Below are 21271 nucleotides of genomic sequence, written 5' to 3'. Positions count from 1 at the left end.
GTAGAATAAGCTAGCTACAAGACCAGCGAGGCAGTTACAACTGTGCAATATACATTATTATCTTTACAGAAAGGGATGGTAATGTGAAGGGTGTGAGTTTTGTGAATAAATTATACCCTTAAACCCAATTTCAAGAGACGCACCTAAATTATGTAGAGCGGCACTTTACTACGACACAGATTTTAAACCCGGAAAATACTGCCTTCCGTTTTAGGAAATCTATTATTTTAATGTGATTCTGTGGAGGCGGACACCAGCATCCAATGGACTTGCAAATCATTATGCGGTGTTATTTTCAAACTGAAGTCTGGAAGTCAATCGGGGAAACTTTTACGGTCATGTGCAATTTTCTTCATTTTCGAGTAGCTATACTTATGTCGCATCTACTTACTCTCTGAGATATATTATAATAATTATCGAACCTTGTCCTTCTTTGATGACCTTTTTTCCGACTATTTTTAAATTTAATTCAAATAATATGAGTATGAATATTGAATATTGTTCGCTTGCCAACTTAAATTGAAAATTGGGAGCCCACTAACTTTCTATGTGAATCAGTTACCATTCTACTAATATTAAATGAACGACCTCCTAGGTGCAGTAGTAAGCACTGTGGTTTTATTAGTGAGAGGTCCCGGGTTCGATTCCTGGCAGGGGTTGGGAATTTATTAAATATGATTTAGAAAAAATGCAAAATCAAATATTTATGATTTATTTCCTTAGGTATTTTTCTCTAAAAGGTTTTAAAATTTATCTTGCATTAAAATATAAATAAGATATAATGAAGTTACCATATCCTTTGAAAGTATTTTAACTTTCAAACTTGATGCTAACTTGCAAACTCAGAGTAAATTCATTCGAGTTTTCATCTAGAGTTAAAAAAGTATGTAACTTAAGATTATGTAGCTAAGTAGTCTTGAAAAATATAAAATCTTTTCATAAATTAAATAAGCTGTACTTACTAAACTTTGATAAACTTATGTGCACACAAAATAAGATAATATGAAATTAATTAACAAACTGGACAGAACTACTGCACAATACGCATTCCACACGGAAAATTCATAGAATTTTTCTTCATATTAAATTCTGCCTGGCTTTGTTCATTTCGCTAGTGAAATATCAAATAATTTTACCTAAGTACTAATGTGGTAGAGGGTTTGGCTTATTTACACGCAAAAAGATTTAAAATTCAGAATATTCTTGACTTCACTCCACGCGAGCAAAAATTAAATCATAATTTATTCGTAAACTCGAAAATGATTTGTACAGTAATTAGATTAGATTATTGTAACATTTCCAAAAACACCATTTTCTCCTTTCTTTTAATATTATCTTGAAGCTCTATATTTTAACTTAAGACTAATTTAAAAGCCGCACTTTTGAAGTTAAGTAGTCAGTTTATGCTAAAGGAGCAATTTATATGTAGATATTCCGTTTCTGTATTCGCGTCGTGCTTTTTCTTTTTTTCCCACGATGAAATTGCAAACATTTGTCAAATTAAATGCAAATCGTTTGCATATCAAAATTACCTTACAGTCCTGGCAGATATCTTGAGTAAATAGAATCGTACTTAGTGGAAAAAGTTGGCGAATAAAGTAAGCAACAGCGAACTAATCGACCAATTGCGTGCACCCGCGCTGATGGATCAACCAATCTTGTCACTGTTCGACTTATTTGATTGGCACGGAGCGCACAAAGGTCCTTCTTACGTTACGATACTTACTGACAACTAAAAGTATCCTACGCGAGTCCCGAAGATGAGTCGCTGAGGAGTATCTCACATAGCATTTGTATGGTGATTCCATCAGTATCCGCATCTACTACTAGTCTCGCGATACCCACCTTGCCGTCGCCCGCGCGTTGCGTCTCCTACGCATCTCGGCAAAATGGCGACGGATCAGCAGTTTGACATTAAAGCTCAAGAAGAATTCTTTGTTTTTATTAGCATAATGTACTACTGCGGTATCGTCTCTTGCGAGTAACCCAATGTATGAAGGGTAGGTATTAAGGCTTGGGTACATACAACGAGCGACGACAGCGAGTAGTGTTGCTTGAAGCTATTCAGTGATCCGACACATCAATGCAGTGCGAAACATCTCTCGCGTCTTTTGCGGCGCTCCGTTGATGGAAAAACCGCTAAAAATCGTCGTCGCACTGATGGCGCCTGACTCTTGAGCTGTAGCACGACAGGATGTCAAATTAAACGCGTGCACGATTTATCACGATAACAAAGTCACCGGAATTTCCGGCCAGAATATTCCGGACTGCGTTAATTTGTATGAAAATACATTCTTATTAATTATACAAGCAGAACGAAACCCATAAATTTCCGGCCGATATATTCCGGATGGCAGCGCTAATTACTTGACTGCCCAAAAAAAATTATTTAATGGTTTCATAAATAATAATAATAATAATAAATAAACGTTCCATCCATCCAGCATCCCTAGTCACACTGGTTATATCTACTTATTTTTTTTAAATTCAATTTGGCAGGGCAGTTGTGTTTATTTTTTGATTATTATTACATGTTTATAATATGAAGTACTAGCTTGTATTGTCGTTTCTTACAAATTAGCGTCATACGGTCGGAAATTCAGCAGAGTACCTATGTCATCGTGCTTACATACATACAGGATGTTACGCTAGCAACGCTAGCAAAAACTTAGCGTTATTGTTATACTACCTGAACACAATCCAATACCAATAACCATTTGCCTCATTTTGTAGTTTTAGTGATTTAATATTTTTCAAACCCGCAATGTATTGCGTGCAAAACTCGGGTCAATGCCCCGCTTACGACGAGTCATTGATCTACTAATGAACGTTCGTTGACCTCTGGCGTCAGTCAGATGTTTTAGTATCGTAAACTTTTACAAAATAATAGGATTTATTGGTTTTTCGCGGTTTTTTTATCGTATCACATCAGTACTCATCAAGGTACTCTCACTTGTCTTTGTTTTTGTTAGTGCTCTGATTACATCCTGCATAATGTAACGGCCGTGGCCGCATTAGTATAATGCACATTTTGTACAGTTCTTTGTATTAGAATTTAGAACTGAATAAAACGGTTAAAAAAATGAAAACTCTCTGTGGAAAATTCCCGAATACGAGTACTTAACATCAAGAATTATGATCTGTAGTGTAATAAAGGGCGGGCCCTCGACGCAGGCGGCAGGCCTGTAATCGGCGACCTCCGCAAATATAACGAATGACAAACGAAATGTTCGGATCCATTTGCTTTTATTTATTTTATTTACACGAGAGCTGAAAATAAAATTCTTAATTAAGGTTCAGTATGCGAAAATACGATACGACAAATAACAATAATGATTGGAAAATTCACTGAGTTGAGACTATATAAGAGGTCAAGCATGAACTGTTGAACTGGAAAGCTAATAGATATCAATGAACTATTGTACAACTAGCTGATGCCCGCGACTTCGTCCGCGTGGATTAAGGTTTTTCGAAATCCCGCGGGAACTCTTTTATTTTCCGGGATAAAAAGTAGCCTATGTGTTAATCCAGGGTATAATCTATCTCCATTGCAAATTTTAGCCAAATCGGTCTAGTAGTTTTTGCGTGAAGGAGTAACAAACATACACACATACACACATACACACACACACACACACACACATACAAACTTTCGCCTTTATAATATTAGTCAGGATAGCCGGGACAATAGTGATTAGAATAGAGTGCGTCTACTTGTTTAGATATTGTTACTTGAATTTTGTAACATTGACTAAGGGTACAATTTTTAGCAACTGATTTAAAGGTTCACCTCTCAGTAAAGCCGTTCCATTCCACCAATAGGTATGATATAACTTTCCGGAACAATGGCACCAAGAAACAAATAAGGGACTATAAAATAAACATCTATCATATGCAGTAGGTAGCAATATGACAGATTTTAAATTACTTTTACTACGTTATTCCCTAGTATTATCTACTACTTCGATACCACTTCGATATCATCACTTATGATACATAGTCGATGAAATGGGCAAACTTAATAATAAATAATCTGTCATAATAAATATACCTTTAATTTAATTTTTACCAGATCGCCGTCACAGAAAAATATCTTAATATTATATGCATTAGTTTTCACATTAAAAAAGATTAAATAAGATAATTCACACTAAACTACTTTAACAGCACGCGCGGCGCGCAGTCTCAACTGCGACGCGTGCGCGAACTGACTCCCTTGAAAAACCCATGAGACCCTGACAGGGTCTCATGTATTTAGCTTTTAGCTTTAAGCACCCACCATCAATAAATGTAAATGTACATGAAAGCAAATAAATAAATCTGAATCTGAATCTGAATCTGAAAAAGGACCCCGGATGGGTTCGAAACTAGTCGGGCTAACGTCCACTAAATACGTGAGTACAGCCGTTGACAGATATTTTTTATCTCTATAATATAAAAATGACTCACTAAATGTGTTGCTCATCGCAAATGTCGAGAACAGCTGAACCGATTTCGCTAATTCTTTTTTTATAATATTCCTTGAAGTACGAGGATGGTTCTTACGGAGAGAAAAATTTAAAAAAATTGAATCGACTGTAAGGCGGAACGAAGTTCGCCATGGCAGCTAGTCTATCTTATAATATAAAAATAAATCACTAAATGTGTTGCTCATCGCAAATCTCGAGAACCGCTGAACCGATTTCGCTAATTCTTTTTCATAATATTCCTTGAAGTACGAAGATGGTTCTTACGGAGAGAAAAATTTAAAAAATTTCAATCGACTGTTACGCGGAATGAAGTTCGCCAGGGCAGCTAGTTATATATAATGGAAATCAAATATTTTAATGTGAATTATCTTTATTAGCTAAGATTTTTTTTCAAAACAGCAATTTATTCTGCAAGTGATTTTCTTAACTAAAATGGATAGATAAAGCATTCAACCGTACCCAATGTTGTAAACAATTTCTGTGCGACTCGACTACGAAATTCCCAACTACACCCCCCAGTGAAGCCACATAATCCAATAAACGCTCGCAAACTATGTCGTGACTAGTGATCTTCACGCCTGCAACGACCACTAATAGAGAAAGAGCCAGCGCGTGCCAGACCTTCGTTATTTTATAGACAACACCCTGCCGACCTTTAAATTTTTAAACTTTAATGGTGTCTGGCAGGGAGTTGCCATGATATGAAGTGTCTGGCAATGCATGACGTGGTTTCTAATACTATTCTGAAGAAAATATAAAAAAAATTAGACTTTATACTTTGAGGTAGGCTTTTTTACACCTTTTCTACCTGTTATCTCCCAAAGCCATGCACCATGATCCAAACAAACATATAAACAAACTTTCTTCCCAGTGTTAGGGACAATATGCAGAGAAACTTTCAGCTTTTATAAAATAACGAAGGGCTGGCACGTGCTGGCTCTTAGTCCATAATGTTCACCTCAAACAGTTTTTTTTATTTTGACGTACTCGCTCTATTTCTTTATTACTTCGAGCATAGATCGACGACAAAAGTTAAGCAACCATTGGTTGAAAAGGTGTCTCAAGAGAGCAGCCCATACAAACGAAATTTGTTCATTATTTTAATATGAACCAGTCTATAACGGAGGTGTTCTCTATTATATAGACTCCCACAAAGCAAGGAAATTCTGCCCGAGCGAAGCCGGGTGAGTCAGCTAAATCAACGTCACTCATAATGACATACTTAAGTGCCTAAATATGACAATATTGCCATCTCCCTGAGGAATGCCGAGTTACAAAGAATTCTCATGAATACGTACGTCAATATTTCATACGATGTCATTCCCCAACATAAACAGTATCAAGCGTTGTTACCTACATATTGGTATATTTCTTTTAAATATACATAGTAGCTGATGGCCGCGACTTCATCCGCATGGATTAAGGTTTTTAAAAATACCTTGGTGGTTAATTGTTCGGGATAAAAAGTAACCTATGTCACTCTCCAGATTTTCAACTATACCCATGCAAAAAATCACATCAATCCTTTGCTCCGTTGCGACGTAATTAAAGGACAAACCAAAAAACCAACATACCAACAAACCAATAAACCAACAAACAAACACCTTTATAATATGGGTAAATAGTACTTAAAGTACCTACTTGCCTGCCTACCTACATTAAGCAAAGCTGTCAGGACCTAAATCCACGTTTAAGAAGTCGTAGGCATCGTCTACTTTGAACAGAGATAGTTTGCATCCCGGACATAGATATAGGCCCTGAATGGGAAGCTGGAAGAAATCTCTATTTAGAGATAAGCATTTCCAATGTAACTTAATTTATTACTACTATGTGACTACAATTTCGGTTCATAAAAATAAAATAAAATATGATCCCGGAAAATTGAAGAGTTTAAACGGGTATTTTAAAAATCGAAATCCACGCGGACGAAGCTGCGGGCATCATCTAATATAGGAATATACTTAGAAAAAATTATTGTTTAACAAAACACGGACAAAAGCTCACCGCTTGTAAACACTCCGTATCTTTTTAATCTAAAACGTCCTTTCAAAAGCAACAAAAGGATTTTTATTATTCCCGTACTACGAAATCACGGCGGGATATATAATACGGAGCTTCAAGATTATTAATTTTCCAACAACCCATTACCATCATGCCTCCTTTAGAATGTATCAAAGCTTAAGAGGCACACTAAGAGGCTCCGCGACGCTGAAATGGGCCCCGATGGCCCTATCGGCCTCCGACACGTCATCAGTTTTAAAGCCCTCTTTGTTCCTCTTTAAATGGAAATTTCACCATCGAGCGAAAATTTCTAGCTGTGAAAATTTCGCTGATTAGAACTTTTCGCAGAAACTTTTGCGATGGTTGAACAACAGGGACAAGGGTGTAGTTGTGTTTTTACTTTTTATTTCGTAATAAGCTAGGAGCGGTGGATGGAAACTTTTCATGCAGCATAAGATAAAATTTTGCTCCCTATTTTATACTTTCTGCCATATTTTTATTTCATAATTATGCTAGGAGACTGGTTGTTTTTTATTATTACTTGTTTTAGTCATTGCTTCATATTTGTTTGTGAATTTTCTGCAAAGAAAAGCACAACAAACGAATTTGACTTCATGTACTTACGGTTAAAAAAAGAAGAATATAAAACGAATACCTACTCCAGATTTTATGAATAATAATTTCTAACAAAGTTTTCACATAGATATTTATGACCATATTAAAGCGTTAATTCTTAGCTTACACAAGGATACTCAATGCTAAATAATTAAATTTAGCCTTTAATGTCCCGAAATTAGACAAGGGTATCCCTTTAATCCTTTCACACCACCGCGTCGGGGCAAAGTCGCTGGTGTTGTTATCTTTAATCCTAAAATCCTCCTATCCAAGCATTGTCCTTACGAAAATAGTAAAGTTTGATTAGATCTTAGTAGCGATTCCTACGATTGAGTACGTTTGTGTTTATGTAAAGGGAGGTCAAGAAACTCTAATTATATTATCAAAACATACCTACATCATAATCATGATCAACCCATCGCCGGCTCACTACAGAACACGGGTCTCCTTTCAGAGTGAGAAGGGTTTGGCCATAGTGTACCACGCTGGCCAAGTGCAGATTGGCAGACTTCACACACCTTTGAGAACATTATGGAGAACTCTCAGGCATGCAGGTTTCCTCACGATGTTTTCCTTCACTGTTAAAGCAAGTGATATTTTAATTACTTAAAAACGCACATAACTCCGAAAAGTTAGAGGTGCGTGCCCGGGATCGAACCCCCGACCTCCGATTGGAAGGCGGACGTCTTAACCACTAGGCGCCTATAAAATCTATGTCACACCACAGCGGTTTGACATAGATTTTATATTTTGTGAAATGCATAAATTTTATAACAATAGCAATACAACTTAGGTACCTACTAGTTTTAGTTAAATAACAGTATTCTTGTTATTTGTTAATTTTCTTGTTCATATTTGAATAATTTTATGAAAAATTAAACGAATTCATCTTAAAATTTGCACATCTCAAGAGGGGCGTTAAGAGGTTTCGCAAATTTTGAACGGGTCCCGTTGGCCCTATCGGCTCTCAACACATCATCAATTTTAAAGCGCTCTCAACTTCTCCCTAAATATATATTTTACTTGCTGATGTCCACGACTTCGTCCGCGTTGATTAGATTTTAAAAAATCCCGTGTTCCACAATAATTACTTATATTAATGACAATAATTGTTTGTTTGAGATCAAAGTCATAGATTTTGTGGCCAGTAAATAAAAATCATAATACAAATATTTAGGGAGGTAGGTCAAAATCATTATCAAACATATTATTAAAATTGGGATACGTTTATTTATAGTTTTTTTATTAAAAATAACTTTTATTATAAATATAAAATAGATAGGTAGGTATATATATTTTTTCTATAGACTATGATTCTGATATATTTTCTTTACAGAAGTTTTTCTTCTGTACAATTTCTGACTGTGTCTTGCTCGAGTATTGAAACAAAGAGAAACAAAAGCAAAATAGAACTTCGATTCGTTATGTATTATCATGAAAACTATAACAACTGTGCTCCATTGCAAAACAAAATATTTTGCAAACTTCAAAGAATAGAATCCAGTTAGGTAAGGTAGAAATGAAATGCAGTACCAAAGTATACTTAATACAAAAGAAACAGGTTTACTACAGGACAAGATATAAAAATTCATTTTGAGATCTATCAAAAATAATGAGGTGTATTGCGGTAGTTCAAACTAGTAGTCATATAAATTCATACTTTTAATAATCCGTACTGATATTATAAATGCGAAAGTGTGTTTGGCTGTCTGCCTGCTAGCCTTTCACGACCCATCCGTTCAACCAATATTGACAAAACTTGATACAGGGCTAGCTTGCATCCCAAGGACATAGGCCACTTTTTATCCCGGAAAATCAAAGAGTTCCCATGGGGTTTATAAAAACCTAAATCCACACGACTGAAGTCGCGGGCATCATCTAGTAATAAAATAATCTTTATTATCAGACATTGTTAGGTACATCCATATCTTCAATAATAATTTTAAGATTAATTTTAAGTTTTAAACACAATCCGTTGGTACAGAGATAGTTTGCTTCCCGGACATAAGATACTTTTTATCCCGGAAAATGAACTCGTTCATTTTCCGGGATAAAATCATTATCATATAGTAAATTGTAAATATAAAAATATGTCTTGTTATAATACATATTACAGAGATTTGACTGGCTCTAATAGCACTCATGAAATATTTCGTATTTGAATAAAATTTCGCTTGTTTGGGATGCAACGTGTGCAGATACTTTAGCTGCATCCCACTATGGCGGGTGCAGCGGCCATCAGCGCCGAACAGGCCAAGAGGCCTGTACGCAAATATGAAAACCTCGATGGGAGCTTCTTATTCATGCCTTTTGGTGTGGAGACCTTGGGGCCGTGGGGCCCGGGGGCTCGAGCTCTTTTTAAGGAAATTTCGAAAAGGGTTATTGAGTCAACCGGGGATTCGAGAGCTGGCAGCTACCTTGGTCAAAGAATTAGTTTGCCATCCAAAGAGGTAATGCTGCCAGCATCTTGGGTACAATGCCTCGCTGCGGTGGTCTCGATGAGGTTTTAGTTTTAATTTAATTTATTTTAGTTTTAATTTAATGTTTTTTTTAGATTTAAGTTTATTTAATAGAATAATTGTAAAAGATTTTTAATAAAAAATATATTATAGTAGAGCAAAAATATTTGCGCGCCACGTCCCAGCCCTCGGCGATCATTCGCTCCATTAAAATTATTTAATGCCGCCGCCATATTTTTTCATTTTACTTAACAAAAGGCTGCTTTTTCGAATTCACAATATTATTTTATGCTTCTTAAAATACCTATATTTTTTAATACAAATTAGCATCGATAGTTTATACATAGACCTATAGGTGATGTACATACGTGGTATTATTGTATTTACAATTTATATCATCATCATCATTATTATGAACTAATAGGCGTCCACTGCTCGACATAGGTCTCTTGTAGAGTCTTGTGCCGCCTGATCCCAGCGGCTTTCTGCGATTCGTTTGATTTCGTCTGTCCACCTAGTGGAAAGTCTTCCAACTCTGCGCTTCCCGGTGCGAGGGCGCCGCTGTTCCAGCAGTTGGGAGTTGGAATTGGTACCTCAATATCTATCGATTTCGAACTATGTTCCTGAAGTGAGTACCTACATTCAACAATCCTAATTGGGTTGTTTAAATGCTTAAAAGCATTAATCTGGCGTTGTAACAACTTGTTAAAAAGCTGTAATAAATGAGTTTGTTAAACCAACACACAAAATTATCGTAACGAAAGCGTGACTTTGTAACAAACGACCAACGTCAAAATAACACCAAAATAGGCACTGACTAATACCATGCTCGTTATCGTGCATGAAACATGACAGCGATAATAATCCAATTTCACTTTGTTGGTTTTCTTCCAGCGAAGACGGTGGGAGGAAAATGTATTGAAATTGTTCCCGCGATCTTTTTCACGGTAAATATATTAGGTACTAGTTGATGCCAGTGACTTCGTCAGTGTGGATTTTAAAAATGCCATTTGACATAGCTTGCACTCGGGAAACAGGCATAGGCTACTTTTTATCCTGGAAATAAAAGAGTTTCCACAAGATTTTCAAGAACCTAAATCTACGCGCACGATATCGCAACATCATGAAGGGTACAATAAGTTAGCTGATAACGAGTTACTTGGATAAAAATACTAACCTGTGTGTTTTGATTCTAATCATTATCAAAATACAGATGCGCAGATACGGTGCGCCAAGGCTATCTTGGCGCGTGGCGAATATCGAAACTAACGTTGCCGTCAAGTGTCCCCTTTGTTCTTGTTAGAATATTCTAAGCCTTTGTTCTCCAATAGCGCCCCCCTGTCAATGTCATTCAAGTGCCAAGAGAGCCTTGTCGCACTGTACTTGGTAAAACAATGAATGGTAACAAAATAAGCGGACACAGTTTTCGACCGGCGCGGCGGCGGTTTAAAAAAAAGTTATCTGAAATTTATAAAAATCAAGCCAATGATAAACAAAAACCGGCCAAGTGCGAGTCAGGCTCGCACAAGGAGGGTTCCGTACTACAGTCGTATTTTTTCGACATTTTGCACGATAATTCAAAAACTATGATGCATAAAAATAAATATAAATCTGTTTTAGAATGTACAGGTGAAGACCTTTCATATAATACCCCACTTGATATAGTCACTCACTTCGAAAGTTGAAAATACTAATTATTAGTTCATGACCACAATTTAATTTTTTTGTGTGATCTAACCCTAAATTCACGGTTTTCAGATTTTTCCCCAAATGTCAGCTATAAGATCTACCTACCTGCCAAATTTCATGATTCTAGGTCAACGGGAAGTACCCTGTAGGTTTCTTGACAGACAGACAGACAGACAGACAACAAAGTGATCCTATAAGGGTTCCGTTTTTCCTTTTGAGGTACGGAACCTTAAAAATAAGAATAAGTAGGTATAACATTAAATCAGTGTAACATGAAAACAGAATGCAATATTTAATGTCACAGTATACTGTATAGCCAGGAAATAAACTCCATATAAGTGCCATTTACGGAGCAATACGGCTTCAGAAAATGGATAGTTCCATATAGGAGATGAAGTTCTCATTGTAAAGCGGCAGCAGCTCATTTTGTATGCGCTTGGCATCCTCGGATGACTCACTCACTTCATACCTATAGCTTCCGGGCTTTGAGAACTAGCAAGATAACAACAATCAGTACCCATATTATAAATGAGAACGTGTGTTTGTTTGTTGCTTTGTTGGGTTGTTGGTTTGTCCTTCAATAACGTCGCAACAGAGCAACGGATCGACGTGATTTTTGCATGGGTATAGTTAAAGACCTGGAAAGTGACATAGGCTACTTTTCAGCCCGGAAAATTAGAGAGTTCCCACGGGATTTAAAAAAAAAAATCCACGCGGACGAAGTCATGGGCATCGGCCAGTAGATAAATATTTGTGTGACAATATACCTAACATTTTTTTGAATAATCTACTTTTATACAGGGTGTAACCAGAACGCTAGCAAAAACTTGGCGTTATTGTTATACTACCTAAACACAATCCAATACCAATAACCACTAGCCTCATTTTGTAGTTTTAGTGATTTAGTATTTTTCAACCCCGCAATGTATAGCGTGTAAAACTCGGGTCAATGCCCTACCTACGACGTGGCCTTGACTCTGAATGGCCTACTTACGCAACGTTCGTTGCGTAACCTCTAGCATCAGTCAGATGTTTTATTTGCAATACGTATCGTGAACTTTTTTTTCTGGGTTTTTTTTTGGTGTTATGATATCAGTAATCTACAATGAACCGAAAGCTTATTTTGCTGTAATCCGCTGAAACAGGTCGAATCTGTATGGTGCAACATGCAGCATGCGAAATGCGCCGCCCGCCCTCCCACTGCTAAACATGCAGGAAGAAGCAGCCACGACAGATTCGACCTGTTTCAGCGGATTACAGCAAAATAAGCTTTTGGTTCATTGTATATCATGGACTTCCGCAAAGTAACGCCTGCTTCTATACAACATATCAGTAATCATCATTAGTATCACTCGTCTTCGTTTTTGCTAGTGATCTGGTTAAACCCTGTATGCGTTAAATACAGTTTGATATGAGAGTTGGATTTAATTCCTAATGTTAAAAGTATTTGCTTCTATATTAAACTCTAAAATATGTTCGCTGTTCCATACGTTGCCCACTTTACGAGTATATAGTAGGTACTTGACCAGTAACATATCGAAGCTCAAGAAGGTCATTTTGATTCTCGAGACATTTATACCGAGCTCGATGGCCCTATCAGCTATTAACACGTCGAGTCGCCAGTTCTAAAGCTCTCTTCATCCTACTTTAAATGGAAATTCCCACCATTTGATGACAACAGCTGGCACATTTTCTGCTAATAATAGCCAGTTTATCTTCGAATATAGCTTTAATTAGAATAGAATAGAATAGAATAGAATAGAATATGTTTTATTCAAGTAAACTTTTTACAAGTGCTTATGAATAGTCGGGTAGTTTTAATTTACCACTGGTTCGGAATGCCGTTCCTACCGAGAAGAACCAGCAAGAAACGGTTGCTCTTTTAATTTTTCAATTTACAATGTTATTATACCATACTATACAAGCCATTGCAGCGCCGTGCATTGCTGGAGCGAGTCAAATCCAAGCTTTTTTATCATTTACATAGTCTGCGACTGTGAATTAATATTTTGAGGGGTTACTAGCCTGGTTAAGTAATTAGGTAGGTATCACTTGCTTTAACAGTGATGGAAAACATCGTGAGGAAACCTGCACACCTAAGACTTCTCCACAATGTTTTTTTATTTATTCAGATACAAGTTAGCCCTTGACTGCACTCTCACATGGTGGTAAGTGATGATGCAGTCTAAGATGGAAGCGCGCTAACCGAGAAGAGGTATGGCAGTTTTTTATTAAACCCATACCCATTTAGTTTCTACCCGGCATCGTACCGGAACGCTAAATTGCTTGGCGGTACGGCTTTGCTGTTAGCCTTCCACCAGAAAGGTGGGAGGCTTCGGCAAAGTCATGGCCATGACTATGGCCATCTTGCCACTACACAGTCTGTGTACACTATGCCTAAGCCGTTCTCTTTCTGAGAGGAGACCCGTGCTCAGTAGTTAAGCTGTGACGGGTTGATGATGAAACGATGATGATCAATGACTAAACTATTTATCTGACAATCCGACTTTAGCCAGCGTGGTAGACTATGAACGCTTTTCATTTTGAGAGGAGACCCGTTCTCAGTAGTGGGCTGGCAATTTGTTGATTATTGAGTTTATTTTTGGAACATTTGATGGAAATTTTAAGCTGTTTTCAACTTATCAAGAATTTCAGGCCTTCGGACATTAAGTTTAACTAAGGAATGTAGATCTTAGAGTGATGTTTTTAAAAGTTAAGTTATAAATAACTAGAATTTCTTGTAGTGTATGTTAACCTCGCTATGACGTAGGTAAGTATAAGAATATTATGCAAAGTGCAAAACGCAAAAAAAATGATTTTAGTTAACAACAATTTTTGATCCGTGGAGTACTCACTCGTATTTTCAGAAATCTATCAACTTTTGTCCAACTGCATTGTATCATTCATACAATATTTTAAAAGCAAGAATACAAAAATTTTAAATTCAAAAAGCATTGGAATGATAAAAGAAACTGTATCGAATTGTATCCATTCAGTTCGGTATGGTGTCGAAATCACGAAATGAAAATGAGAAAATCGTCGGAAACCCAGTGATTTCGTTGATTGGAGACCGTGCAGGTACGTGTACGAAGAGATGCAACGAAATACAGTTAAACTTTTAACAATTTTTATTGATTCCTTTTTTTTTAATTGGTTACCTACTTGTAATTTATATTAGAAGTTACATCGTATGGCCAGTAAATACGAGTAAGATAGTGAGTGACAAAAATATACCGTGACATTGTTTTTTTTTATTCTGTGACCGCTAACGCAGACAAGTAATCACCATCATTATCAACCTATAGACGTCCACGGCTGGACATAGGCCTCTTGTAGGGCCTTTCTCACGCCACAGTCTTGCGCCGCCCCTAATAATAAGCTAAGCTGGTAGTAGTTTCATGTGCCCGCCGCCTGAATACAGCGGCTCTCTGCGGCTCGTTTGATGTTCTCTGTCCATCTAGTGAGAGGTTATCCAACGCTGTGCTTTCCGTGTGCGAGGTCGTCATAGGAAAAACTGATACACGTTTGGGTCCTAAGTTGCTAAATAAGTATTAAAAATAATAATTTACAACTTTTCAGTTTTACTTTATTCGGGCTACTTGTAAATATTTTATACAAATACATTTTATTCATCCTTTTGATATAGTGGTAAAACGGTAATTCCAAAGCATAATATGCAACAAGAGCTAGCAAAGCGAAATCAAAATCGAAAATATCGTATGCGCGAGTAAGCATAATACATTTTCATACATAGTAAATTGCAGCATAAGCGATTGCTGCATACAAAGTAATGACTACATCGGATATTGGAGCACTCACGAATCGGACGTCAGTTTATATTAAAGCCTTTGAAAAGTACATATAATCAGACTTAGTTTACAGAACGTTATATTTCAATGTCGCTTCGGGCAAAACGACTTGTACATTAGGTAGTAAACTATGATAAGATTTATCAAACAAAGAATTTTCATTATATTGCTAAAAAATTTTTTTGACAATAATATTACTACATTACTTACTCCTTCACATCTAAACTTTACATGCATTACATATTAGAACCATGCATGGTTGGGTCAATTTGTTTATATAATATAACAAATTGAAGTTATACAATTTTTTTATTCGATTATAATATAATTATTTTTTGTATGTACATTGTACAAGTGTCATTAACTTTATTAGTTGATTCTTAAAAATCTTGAAATGTTAACCATAATACAATTGCGGCAAATAAAGGTACATTTATTCTATGAAATTTATAGCAGGTCGTTTCGGCTACCAAACGAACTGTCTTATTAAGCCCACTCATACATTTCGTGAAAGGTTTATTCTCACTGAACGATTACGACACGACATTATTGTGCGATTTTGTCCATATTTTAATAACACGTTAGTTTTAGGATAAAATAAATACTTCAATATTGGTTTGTTCTCAAAGTATATTTCGTGAGATTGTAGAAAACTAATTTTAGTATAGTGCTAAAGTCCTATATGTTCAAAGGCCGTTGGTGTGGACCAGCTATAGAGTGGGAGCTGCATACTAATAAGCGAGGTCAGCCGAAGGCGCAGCCGTCCTCCAACACGTTGGATCGACGATATAATGTGACGTGACGTGTTTCTTAATAATGCATCAATACTAGTTTAGAGGGCACTCCAGCTTAAATACCTCAGTAGTTTATGAACTCTACAAATTCCTCAGTTGCAGTGTTACAATAAAAGCTTTAGCTTCATTGGGGGAAAAAAATATACACGATTAATAATTTAATAAAAAAACTCGCGCTACAATTGTAATTATTTTATACAACAAATTAAAATTATTTATAATTAATTTTAATATTACCTATTAAAATTAATTATAAATAATTATAAACGTAATTCTTTAATCACGTATCTGGTATACTGAATCAGACTCAAGTAACGCACTTCATGATCCGCAAATAGTTACATTTAAAAGTCTCGCCGTATTATGTCTGGATCATAATCGTGTCGTAGCTAGTAAACGGAATAAGGACTCAGCAAGTAACGCGCTTTATTGCCCGCACACAGTTACATTTAAAGGTCTCGCCATGTTTAGATTGTCACTAAGCTCTATATAGGTGGGTACCAGCAATAAAGTAGAACATAAATTATTCAAAACGGGAACCGCCTTACTTCATTTACTTAGCAGATAATAAGAATTCAAGAAGAAGATCGCTTAGATAGATACCATTCGAATTTAACGTTTAACAGATCGCAATGCAAACAAAATATACCAGATTTGGTTCCCGCTTGAAATAAATTCTAATCTTTACAAGTTCCTACCTTGAATGTATATTTTTGCAGTTCAATGGATATTCATACGCATGACCGACGCGACGACGTACGTGACCGACAAAAGCGTTTGGGAGAATTTAAATCTAAGTTTTACCTATCTGTTTTACAGATGAGTAAAATGGAAACTTGCTCTTATGTAAGAGAGGCTAGGAAGACTGAAGTTCGGCATGTATCGTTTTGTTCGTTTTTTCGTGAATCGTGTTTTTAACCTTTCTGTTAACATTCATTAATAAGAGATAGAAAGGGAATTCCTAGTATAAGAAGATGAGTCCTTTTTCCAACATTTACATAATATTAAAGCTCTTTACAGTTAGAAGAAATGAAACGAGAATTAAGTATGTTGGTTCAGAAAATTGAATCTAATTTTCTTTTAGTTTTCCATTCGTTTTATTTTCAAAGACTTTGGTTTATATATAAGTTAATAAATAGGTGTACCTACCTACCATGGTAAAGAGTTCTTTGAGATTCTTGTTTGATAATAAAAATGATAAGTAGGTACTTTAGCCACTTTTTTAAATGTTTAAAAGCCTAGTTAGTATACATTGGCCAGCATGGATGTGCCTTTATGTCAAAGCAGTGTGAAAATGTGTGTGAAAGGCCCTAATGTGACACAAAATATTTATTTTAAAAATGTTTGCAATCGCATTTTTGTTCAAAATCCGTTGAAAAAATAACCCAGTTTTCTTATTATTAAATGTATCAAGAAAAATAAGTAGGTACCTCTAAGCGCCAAAGTACCGGGTAAATTTTCACAAACCGTAGTCCGTGACTTATCAGTTTTCCACTAAAGCTATTCGCTTCATCCTTTTATTTTAAATCGCTGCCATTCTCTTGGTTACTGGATAAAATTACAATGTAATTTTTAACCAATCTCCATAACTGAGAAATTCTATTATACCTAAAGTTTTTATATTATTTATAGTTCAATGAATGCTAATAATTAGTATTTTAATGTACAATGATATATTTTAGTATAGGTAAGTAGTATTTTGTCATCATTATCATCATTATCATCATCATCGCCGGCCCACTACAGAGCACGGGTCTCCTCTAGTTTTGGTCATAGTCTACTACGCTGGCCATGTGCGGATTGGTAGACTTCACACACCTTTGAGAACATTATGGAGAACTCTCTGGCATGCAGGTTTCCTCACGATGTTTTCCTTCACCGTTAAAGCAAGTGATATTTTAATTACTTAAAAACGCACATAGCTCCGAAAAGTTAGAGGTGCGTGCCCGGGATCGAACCCCAGACCTCCGATTGGAAGGCGGAAGTCCTAACCATTAGGCTTTAACAGCTTATAACACACCAGCACCTCACCAGTATTTTGTAGTTGTACAAAAATTAGACATCTTAAACTACTACTCCTCGTCCCGGCGTTGCATGGGTAACCACAAGCCTATATACTTACCTATAGTACTTTACTACATGTAAAGTTTGTATTGTCCATTTTATCGTGGCAGTGCTGCCAGCTTGATGGACACCTTTGTCCTAGGAGCAACGAGGGGCGGACTTTTCAAACGACGCCGTTACATCGGAAAAATCGTATGTTTCCGAAATAACGTCGTCAATTATGTATTGTTAAAACGTGCACAACGAATACCCATTTTGATTAAGTAAATATAAAAAAACTGGCCAAGTGCGAGTTAGATTAGCTCACTGAGGGTTTCGTGCTACAATCGTATTTTATCGACATTTTGCACAATAAATCAAAAATTATGATGCATAAAAAAACCGGCCAAGTGCGAGTCAGACTCGCGCACTGAGAGTTCCGTACTACAATCGTATTTTATCGACATTTTGCACAATAAATCAAAAATTATGATGCATAAAAATAAATAAAAATATGTTTTAGAATGCACAGGTGAAGCCCTTTCATATGACACCTACTCTACTTGATATAGTTATCTTACTTTGAAAATTGAAAATACTAATTATTAGTTCATGACCACAATTTAATTGTTTTGTGTGATGTAACCACAAAGTCACGGTTTTCAGATTTTTCCCCTAACTGCTATAAGACCCACCTATCTATCAATTTTCATGATTCTAGGTCAACAGAAAGTACCCTGTAGGTTTCTTGACAGACAGACAGACAACAAAGTGATCCTATAAGGGTTCCTTTTCCCTTTTGAAGTAAAGAACCCTAAAAACAATAAAGTATGTCAATATACTTCATAAATAGGTACCATGGTACCTACACATTGTGACAACGAGTGGACGTCTGTTTTTAATGGCTCTCGAAAGATCACAAATACTCGTGCGGTCACCACAGTACATAGTATACAATGATTAATGATTCAAATACTGATAAAATATATTAATGTAGACCGGTGCCGACTACCGCTACCCACTACCGTGTACTGTGATTAATTGTATCTATATTGATCAATAATTTGGCCGTGGTTTTCCTTCCCGGTTGAGTAAATTGAGGGAACGATGAATTTTATCTATTCTCACTAGATTGAGTCAAGGATGGAATGAGTTACGACCTTACGAGTAGGTTGAAAGAAACCAGAAAGAAACACCAGCTTCTATCATCATCATGATCAACCCATCACCGGCTCACTACAGAGCACAGGTCCCCTCTCAGAGTGAGAAGGGTTTTGGCCATAGTCTACCACGCTGGCCAAGTGCGGATTGGCAGACTTCACACACCTTTGAGAACATTATGGAGAACTCTCAGGCATGCAGGTTTCCTCACGATGTTTTCCTTCACCGTTAAAGCAAGTGATATTTTAATTACTTAAAAACGCACATAACTCCGTAAAATTAGTGGTGCGTGCCCGGGATCGAACCCCCGACCTCCGATTGGAAGGCGGACGTCCTAACCACTAGGCTACCACAGCTTCTATACAGTGGCGTGCAGCTCATAGAAGCATAAACACACTTACCCTTACCCTCATTGTAATAAATCAATGCTTATTTTTCATTATAACCTGCCGTAAAATAAGTTCATACCTAAATGCATACCCTGGCTTGAATTCCTGTGCACGCCACTGCTTCTATACTATGTGTAAATTATGAGCAGAGTAATGATTTGAAGCTTATTTTAAATGTAGATAACGGGTACATACCACGATTAATTTGATGTTTTTATTTGTCGATATTTCAACCCAATTGCACGGGTCGTGGTCACGACGGGACTGCGGTGCTGCGAGAGATGGAGTTCGAGCTGTCAAGGGCAGTAGCGAACTACCCTCTTTATTTGATTGAAATATCGACAAATCATAACATTAAATTAATCGTGGTATGTACCCGTTATCTTCATTAAAATATGAGCAGAGTAGACTGTATGCACTAATAATGTAATAATTATGGTTACTTGGATTAGAAGGCTTGTCTTCATTAAAAAAGCACTTTGTATTTTATACACCCTTTAATTTATAGGTACACGACACATCCGTACAATAATGAGGTCAGGAAGGAAGAGAGGGGGCGCTGTCCCGACAGTACTTCTTGCTATGCTATTAATTAACTAACTTAAATTTTTATGTTAAACGTAACAAATTATAAATAAAGCCATCTGTCAATTTAGCAAACCGCTATTTAACTATGAATCATTTAATGCCGTTAATATGAGAAAGCGGCATTTTAGATTTTATTATTATTATTATGATCATAAACAATTAAAAAGCTTGAGACGGGTTTATTCGTAGCGTGCTCCAAACAAACGTAGTTTGGTCCTTATTTGAATATTAACAGAGTGAAGTGTGATATTAACCAACCAAACTCAATAAAATTTTGTGCTCAACTTCTAAAAATAAATATCTGTGTCTGTAGTTTATCATTTCAATTTCTGTAAAAAATGTAATTTCAGAGTTACACGTGTTTAAAAATTAACATACAAATCTTTGAGCCGTGTTGCTTTTAAATTACAGGTTTTTACACAGTTTTCACCATTGATGTTGGAATCCCCCTCTTTCACACTGACACAGAAATTTATTTCTACCATGTATCCACAAAATTTCATAGCGTTTGGTTAATAATCAATTGGGAACCAAACTACTAGGGAAACTTCTCTTAATACTATATTTTATTAACTTCTTTCTAGTTCGATATTTGTAATAAATCTAAAGGCTATAATACTAACAAGATACTGTATTTCCCAGGTCTCACAGCGCGTTCAGAAAGTAAGCAGATGCCGATTCAGCATGCTAGATCCACGATCCATACGATTCCTTCCACACATTATTGCATTGTAGACTTCAACAATACCCTATAGAATACTCTAAGTACTATTTTATTCAATACCACTACATAATATCATAATACCATTCGGTTAGAGAGTTTTAATATTACATACTTAGTTGCAAGTCTTTATAAATAGTTAACACGTCATTAAATATATTATAATCTACCCCACTTTTAAGTTCTAATAAAACAATCAGCAAGGAAGTTAAGAATAATAAGAGAATAGTTAGTATTCGGGCTTCGGTATCTCGGGCTGCTTGAAGTACATTTTTCTAGATCAGACTTGCAACTAAAATCTTTCCTTCTTATACATACTTGCATAAGTTTTATAGACACTAGTTAGTACCCCGTTTAATTCAGTATTCCGAGCTTTAAGAAAACTCCTAACTCGGGGTGTTGACAATTTCAACCAGATCTTGCGCATGAGACGTAGTACTTCAACGATTTTTTCATAGTTTACAATTTCATGACTTCAAGGTTTTTGCGTTTGAAATGTTTTATACTTAATTTAAACTTACTTACTTTAAACT

At 36.2% G+C, this 21271-nt stretch overlaps 1 protein-coding gene across 3 annotated transcripts in view; it reads left to right on the top strand.

The window, feature by feature from the left end:
- Positions 1-21271, top strand: part of LOC117986474 (Kv channel-interacting protein 4-like) — a 231227-nt gene that overhangs the window by 125361 nt on the left and 84595 nt on the right. The window contains exon 2 of one of the 3 annotated variants that reach the window (XM_034973309.2): positions 20660-20680. The exons of the other annotated variants lie outside the window; for them this stretch is intronic. Within the exon in view, the coding sequence (XP_034829200.1) occupies positions 20660-20680 (21 nt within the window). The remainder of the gene's footprint in view (positions 1-20659; positions 20681-21271) is intronic. 3 annotated transcript variants of the gene reach the window in all.

This window comes from Maniola hyperantus, chromosome 11 (genome assembly GCF_902806685.2).
Source record: "Maniola hyperantus chromosome 11, iAphHyp1.2, whole genome shotgun sequence".
In the NCBI taxonomy this organism is placed as follows: domain Eukaryota; kingdom Metazoa; phylum Arthropoda; class Insecta; order Lepidoptera; family Nymphalidae; genus Maniola; species Maniola hyperantus.
This window is presented reverse-complemented; position numbering and strand designations above follow the sequence as displayed.